This window comes from Leptonotus elevatus, chromosome 11 (assembly GCF_054856555.1).
Source record: "Leptonotus elevatus isolate MCC_2025b chromosome 11, RoL_Lele_1.0, whole genome shotgun sequence".
Lineage (NCBI taxonomy): Eukaryota > Metazoa > Chordata > Actinopteri > Syngnathiformes > Syngnathidae > Leptonotus > Leptonotus elevatus.
Window position 1 is genome coordinate 1,703,723 of NC_141249.1, and position 8,098 is coordinate 1,711,820.

The 8,098-nt window shown below is 40.6% G+C and overlaps 1 protein-coding gene across 3 annotated transcripts in view; it reads left to right on the forward strand.

Moving 5' to 3' along the window:
* Positions 1–7,644, forward strand: part of niban1a (niban apoptosis regulator 1a) — a 51,585-nt gene extending 43,941 nt beyond the window's left edge. For all 3 annotated transcript variants that reach the window (XM_086088583.1, XM_086088582.1, XM_086088581.1), the window contains exons 12-14: positions 1,238–1,345; positions 6,209–6,320; positions 6,391–7,644. In XM_086088583.1, coding sequence (XP_085944709.1) covers positions 1,238–1,345; positions 6,209–6,320; positions 6,391–7,130 — 960 coding nt within the window. In that variant the 3' untranslated portion in view covers positions 7,131–7,644. The remainder of the gene's footprint in view (positions 1–1,237; positions 1,346–6,208; positions 6,321–6,390) is intronic.
* The last annotated feature ends 454 nt before the right edge of the window (positions 7,645–8,098 follow it).

The window sequence follows — 8,098 nt, forward strand, 5'->3', positions numbered from 1 at the left end:
CCCAAGAACTATCTTCTGTAGATCAGACCGCCAAAAGTTCCCGCCTTTGGCCGCCATCCAGCTCGCTACGCACCCGACCCCTTAGGAAGAGGCATCCACGTTGCCTTTTCGGGCTAAGCCCGGCCGGGCCCCACGGGTGAAAGCCCAGCCGCCTTCAAGCCCAGCCTCCAGAAACAAAGGGAAACCAAGATCCAATATTTTTACTCATCCTAAGGGGTCTGTTTGAGCCATGCTTTGTCTGGTCCCTAACATAGGACCTGTTTGCCATGGGTGACCCTGACAGGGGCATAAAGCCCCAGAGAACATAGCTCCTAGGATCATTGGGACATGCAAACCCAGCCACCACGATAAGGTGATGACTCACGGAGGAGACTATTATTATGCTACCTACAATTACTATAATTAATGCTTTTTAATTTGCCAAATGCAATAATTTTAACACTCACTTCACATGTTCTGCAAATGAGTTATACATTTTAAAGTGTTTGCTGGATGTCTACATGGTTGCAATGAACACTACATTTACAGTTAGGTGTATCAGACATGAAAAACAAACATTTATGAAGCTGGAAAATTAATCAAGCATTGACCATAGCCTGTCGTCATTTGGATTGATTGTTTAGAAGAAGAAAGGAACCACTGGTCTACTAATTAACAGACAATGAACATGTAAAACAAGGGAAAACACAGTTAGTGTTGTTTTAAGAGCTGTAAAGACCCTAACACAACAGGAGTGAATATATTCCAAAATATTGCTAAATGTTTCATGAACAAAAGTACAGAATTACAAAAAGATCTGATATTGACCCAAATATATAAGCTCATCTGGGCAACTCAGTGGAGGTTAGGGCTTCTTCTCAGATGGGCTCAGTCGATCACATGATATTTAGCGGTCAATGAACTCCATCAATATAAACAATTTAAAGAAAGCAGATTGGGAGATGCTTCATCATGCAGCAAGATAATGACCCAAAACTCCAAAAGAGTTCTTTGAAGGTAAGAAGATGAATATTTTAGACTGGCCAAGTAATTCTTTATACTTAAATCCTTTTGAGCATTCATTTTACCTGCTGAAAAGGATATTTATCTTTTAAACCTAAATATTTTCATCTTCCAGCTCAGAATAAAGAAATTGGCCTCACTGTTCCAATACTTTTGGATGGAAACATATATGGTAATTTAACCAGTCTGATATCTGTATTAACATTGCACTTTGTTGCTTCCATTCTGTTTGCAGCAATATGATTATGACAGTAGCACAGTAAGGAAGAGGATCTTCCAGGAAGCCTTAGTGGCTATCTCATTGCCCTTCATCAAAAAGAACCTGGCCCCCGCCTGTAAACCTGTAAGCTCCACACACAACCCTCACTGACGTAGAACACACACAGGGCCCTATTTTCTTAGACAGGCACCTGTGCGCTCAGCGTAAAAACTGGCGCATCTTCATTTTCGTACCGGAGCAAGTCTAGGTCATGTTTGGGAGTTTGGCAGACTGTGTTACGCCTTGCTGGGCGTTCCGGCGGACCAAAGGTGTTTTTATGATGTTTCCTGCACGGGGCCCTATTTTGGTAGACGGGCATGCATGAACTCAGCTTCAGTGTAAGAATAGGCGCATCTTCATTTTGTGCTGGAGGAGGCCTAGTGTACTGTGTTTGTAAATTTGATAGAGCGTGCTGTGCCTCGCTAGGTGTTCAGACGGACAGAGGACATTTTCAATTACACCGCCCCCCCCGACGCACATGCCAATTTGGTGACAAAAAGTAGGCTAAATATCAGGTTCAGTCAACCTAGAACATTTAACAGACAAGGAAGAAAGACAAGAGACTTTGATTATTTTTACTCGCCAGGAGAACGAACAGAGATGTGCACAGTTACAATCTCCTACAGCTCTGAAGCACACTCTGCGAGCCCTCTCTTTTTATTTATTTTAGAAATGTCCCTAGTTAAACAGCCGTTGCTGCTCTAAAGGTTGGGGAAAGCACACAGCAGCAACGTGAAAACCATCACGGATTTGAGTTATTGCACAGATAATAATACAGACGTGTCTTTCTTCAGCGCTGAAAGGTTTCAACAGTCAAAGTTCAACAGTTCATCCGCAAAATGTTCCAGCCACTGTCTTGTGATAAGGGCACAGTTCCTGTTTTGCAGCTGTAGGAGCATCCTTCTCACAGGGGCTCTGCTCTCTTCACAGATAACTTCAACTTGCAGGGCTATACCACTGAATATATGCTTTGCAGTACTGTAAGAGTAAATATGGAATAACGTGTGTAAATTTATTCCAACACTAAACTTAAGATCAGTGGTGTAATGTGATTTTGGTGGATTTGATCAAGGCGCATCCAGACAAATTCTGTGCTTTGTGGTGGATATCATCATATTTAATTCATAAAATGACAACAGTGTTCCCAGGAAACCATCTAAATCAGGGTTCACCAATTCCGGTCCTCGAGGTCCGGAGTCTGCTTCATATAATCAGATCATCAGCAGGCCTGATAACGATCCTGATCTTTAGTATCAGGTGTGTTGGTAGGCGGAAACATCTCAAACTCAAACTTGTGTTGGGCTCCGCCATTGCAAACTGCCTTTCAGTGGTCGAGTGAGCGGGTGGGCGAACAAGGAAGTCTCGCCGGCTTGCATGGAGAGTTCCATTAATGAACGACTATCTTGTCCACTGTCACCACAGCTTTTTGTCGAGCAACTCCAGTCGCAAGTTCTCAATGGGATTAAGGTCTGGGAAGTTTCCTGGCCATGGACCCAAAATGTTGATGTTGTTCTCTCTGAGCCATGTAATTATCAGAGGTGGGCGCGTCAATGAATTTTGAGCGTCCGTCATTCCACAATCGTCAACAGTCAGGACACTCTTCCGTCGTTGTCAATCCGTCAATATCTCAAGATGAACGGCATTGTAATCATCAATCCGCCATTTATCATTCCCTCAGCGAAAAATTGGGTCCATCATTGATGGACCTTCCGTTAAACTTGGCGGACTGACGGACCTTCGCGAAAAATTGGGTCCATCATTGATGGACCTTCCGTTAAACTTGGCGGACTGACGCACCTTCGCCCATCAACGTTGACGAACTGATTGAATCATGCCCCCTTTGTTAGGCTAGCATGGAACTGCATACACTAGTTGCTACTGACACCTACCTGTAGATACAGCACATTGCACAACACACCCTAAGTCATCGTTTGTGACACCAATCACTGTCATGGTTTCATGAATTAAAATTCCAAACATATTAAAAATAATACAAGCAAGAATATCCAAGTAAAATTCAGGGTTTATAAATTATAATTGTGAAAAAGTAAGAGTTATTGTACATTTTAGACATGGTTTCAATTGAAGTGCAGTGTGTTGTGTCAAATGGAGATCACTGATTGGCTATTTAGCTAGAAAATGCAAATCATTCCTCCAGGCGATATTGATATATTTTTGTAATGAAATAGAAAAAAAGGTCACACGGAGGAAAAGTATCGACTGATTTGCATTTCCTTTCAAGCACAGCCAATCACAGCGATTTTCACCAACACCAATTTGCCTAAAAAGCAAAATGATTAAAAATTCTCTTACTACTTGACCATTTTAATCAAAATCTTCGCCTCACTGTGCATGCAGATGCACTCACACCTGCTTGCTGCCATTTCTGAGCAAGCTCCGCACTGGTGGTGGTCCGATCCCTCAACTGAATCCACTTTAGGACCGGTCCTGGCGTTTGCTGGACTATCTTGGGCCTTCTTAGCAATTAAACGTCTCTCCTTGAAGTTCTTGATGATCCGATAAATGGCAAATAGCAAATAATTTCAATTCATCTGATCACTGTGTATAACATTCTGGAGTACTTTCAAATTGCTATCATCGAAAATGAGGCAGTAGATTTTGTGAAAATTTATATTTATATATTATAACCTTATGTGCAAGAGGAGACAAATCTTGGAATGGTCATCAGTCAGTCGCAGAGCACAGTAGACTGACACACAACAGTTCATGCTCACATTCTAACTGTCTTTGAGTTGGAACTGAACAGACACTGCCTGCAGCTTTGGTATTGGGATTGGCACTTAGGCGAACAAATTCAATTCAACTGCAAATTCTCTTGTTAATACCCACTAACATGCGCGACTGAGTGAATACTTCAACTGCCGGTCTAAACATTAACTTTACATTTTTAGTAAATATTATGTGTAACTTACTACGGAGCCCTTTAAGGTGACATGGTAGGGAAAAAAACAATAATTTGCGTTCCCTCGCAAAAAACTTTTGCGTTCCCTCGCAACAATTGCGAGATAATGCAAAAGTTTTTTAGCGAGAGGACGCTTTTTTTTTTTTAACAAGTTGATGTACAGGTAGTCCTCTAGTTACGAACATCCGAGTTTCGAACATTCGCAAATACGAATAAAGGCTGACCGATGTTTATAAAAGCTGTATTTTGCATGCAAGTTAATATTAAGTGCGCGCCACATCATACATTATGGTACAGTATTGTACAGTAGTGCCCCTCTCTGCCACAACCCCGCCGAGCAGCACCGCGCCATTTGTGCATTTCAACTACCTCTCGATAAATGGCACAGCCTGGAGTCACGCCCAGTGGCCAGTTGGCTACGGCGAACGCTCTCTTTATTACTCGATATTGGCGCCACATTGTTAGTACAATCCAGAGGCTCTCCTGGAGGATATTCATGAAAAGCAGCCCTCAGTCCTCGTCTTTATCGGCGTAGTAGCAAAACGTATAATTTCTCTTCAGCTTCGAAATCAATTCAATCTTACTCGGCAGTCGCCATATTGACTCTTCATACGTGCTAATCACAATCATGTGCACTTCAGAGAAAGTCGGAAAACATAATTTCCTGAGACACCCAATATGTAATGCCTTCCACTTCTTTAGCCTCACAGGAACTCAACTCAGAAACTCCTCCACCATCTATATACAGTAAACATATTAATTTTCTTTTTATTGCATTGTACTGTGTAAACATTTAATGTACTGTACTGTGAGGAAAAGTGGTTCAGATAATGGATGATGGTTGGTTGATTCATGTAATTTAATGTATGTTTTTAAATTAAATTTATGTACTGTATAGAAAGTATATACAAGGTATATAGTTTAATTTGTTTTTGTTTTTTTCATATTTGTATTTTATTTATTTTTTTAAATAATTTGATAAAAATTTACTTTGAAACAAAATTTTGATGTGATTTGATTTACAAACAAATTCGACTTACAAACAACCTCTCGGAACCCATTGTGTTTGTAAATTGAGGACTACCTGTACTTCCGGGTTATCTTCCGTGTGACCAAAAGCGACGAGGATGCATCGTGTAGCAGTGGGAAAGCTTTCCACACGCTCCATCCTCATTGCTTTTGGTCACACGGAAGATGACCTGGAAGTACATAAACTTGTTAAAAAAAAATTGCATCCTCTCACAAAAAACTTTTGCGTTATCTTGCAATCATTGCGAGGGAACAAAAACGTTTTTGCGAGCAATCTTTGCGAGGGAACAAACGTTTTTGCAAGCAATCTTTGTGAAGGAACGCAAATGTTTTTGGAGGGAACGCAAACGTTTTTGCGAGGGAACGCAATCTTTGCAAGAGAACACAGTTTGTTTTGCAAGGGAACGCAAAGTATTTTTTTCCCTCTACCATGTTACCTTAGGTGCTCCGTACATACACTTCCACAATAAAATGTGAATTTAAAACAGTGTCGTTTCTGCAAATATATACCTGTAATGCGATGAAAATGCAGTGACGTGATTTTTTTTTGAAAATCAATTTACCATGTTCTCCCCTAAATTTTCTTTCAGCACAGTTAGAGGCCACTGTGCTCCTAGAAAAAAATGTTAGTCTGGAGCCCTGGCAGATGTCTGGTGATGTTCCAGACTTCAGGCTGCAAATGAATGCAGACGAGTTGCAATGTATTAAAAGAAGTGAAGTAAAGATTTGATTTATGATGTTCATTTGAACCATTACTTTTGGTCCCTTAGAAAAGTGGGAGGCATATACAGTATATAAAGTGTTGTCATTTCTACACCATTCACCTGATTTCGAAATACTCTCAAATTAAAGCTGAAAGTCTGTAGTTAATGTTTCATTTCAAATTCATTGTTCTGGTGTTTCGACCCAAACAGATGAGAATCGTGTTGATTTTGGAATATTTAGAAACCGGGCCGTATATTCAAGCCTAACCAACATGACTTTTGTCAATGTAGGAACTTCAGGGTCTTGAACGGTCTGTCGACGATGACTACTCAAACTTCGTAGATGTGGAGAATGTTTATGAGAGTATCCTCCTGCAAACTCTGGACAAAGAAGTTACCAAAGGTACAACAGTTTGAACAACTCCAAACGATTATGAGTAAAAACTAAACACTAAATCTACATGTTTGTGCAGTGGTGAAAGAGGCAGTTTTTTTGAGGAAATACAACTTGTTTACCAACACCGGAGACCACTACAGCCGTTCAAGCACAGCTTCCCCCTCTGTCTCTACTCTGGAAAGTCCTGACAAAGAATTACTTTCCTTTACTAAAAGCACTCAGATCAGTAGTTTATCTTCGGTTCCCATGATGGAAGAGAAAGAAGAGGATATTTCAAGTGGTGTTGTTGAAAAGCTGGCACCGGAGTACAGAGATGGTGCCTTTAAGACAGAAACAGTCACACTTGACACAGCAGCTTTAACTCCACATGTTCCAGAGGACATGAATGTGACAGGGACACAAGATACTGAGATATTTACTGAAATGCCAGGAGCTCACTTGTCTCTTGAGCTGAAGTTGAATAACACAGGCTCACAAGAAGCAGACTTGACCAGTACAGATACTAAAAGTGCAAATTTAGATACAAAACAAAGCCAGCAATTTGTGCTACCTTATCAACTTTTAACCACTCAGACAAAAATGAGCGGTTGCCAACTGGTTATTGAAGGCAGCAGCAAAGAGGCTACATTAGCAGCACCATATGTTGGTGAAAAAGCTGTCCTCTCACCCACAAACACCTGCCTTGGCCTGGACCTCAAAACTGAGGATGCGGCACAACAAGTGGCAGGCCCTAATTTGTCAGCTAACCTTGGCAAATCACCTGCAATTTTAGATAATCATGCTCATGTGGAAAACTTGAAGACTCAAACTCACTAGGCAGAAACTGTAAGAGCTAGCAGAGTGGGGACAGGCGGGCACTTTGAAGGTGATGCAGGTTTGAAAGTAAATATGGCTGAATATGCTGGATTGGCAAAAGAGAAACAAACAAGCCCCCATTACGAGGACAGGGTAGGCTCTATTCAAGAGCTCCGAGACCTTGTGGTGGAAGTGATTGGGGTGGAGATGAGCCAGTGGGAGAATGACACATCAGAATAGTGAAATCAGAAAATGAGATCAATTTGTCTTGAGCAACACCACAATTTCTAACATAACTACAGTATATTTGCATCATTTTTTACATTTGACCCGCACTGCCTCCCAAATATCCTAGAGGGAACACATTTCTTTACAAATATCCTATTTGCAAATAAATAACACAGTAAAATTGTTCACATGAATACTTACAAATTACATGTCCTTATATTCAAAAGGAAAATATTTAGTTTATCTACCACACTTTTTGGAATCTTGATGTTTCATTTTCATTCTAATAAATTAAAAATATGGACAATTTCTTGTTTCTGGTTATTTCTTTAATAAATAAAAAATATGGACAATTACTTGTTTCATTTGCATTGTTCAGGCTTAAACGGCATTATTCCTGGGTAAATTTGGTTATATTGCTAAAAGTGCTATGTGTACTTTAATGTAGAGAAGCATTGGATCTGGCATGCATGAAAACCTCCACCAAAGAAGGGAGCCGTCGACCTCAGTCAGGACAGGGCAAGCCCAACCAGACCCCAAATCAGTGCTGCATCGTAGTGGCATGTCTGCTGGATGATGCACACCTCATTTTTTATTTTTAGGTCTGCTTATTTTTAATACTTTTTTTCCCTGTAAATACTCGCATTTTTAGCTCAAGAGCTTCCAGGTCATGTGACCCCATTGACCCCAAATCAGTGCTGCATCGTAGTGGCATGTCTTCTGGATGATGCACACCTTATTTTTAATAATAATACGTTTGT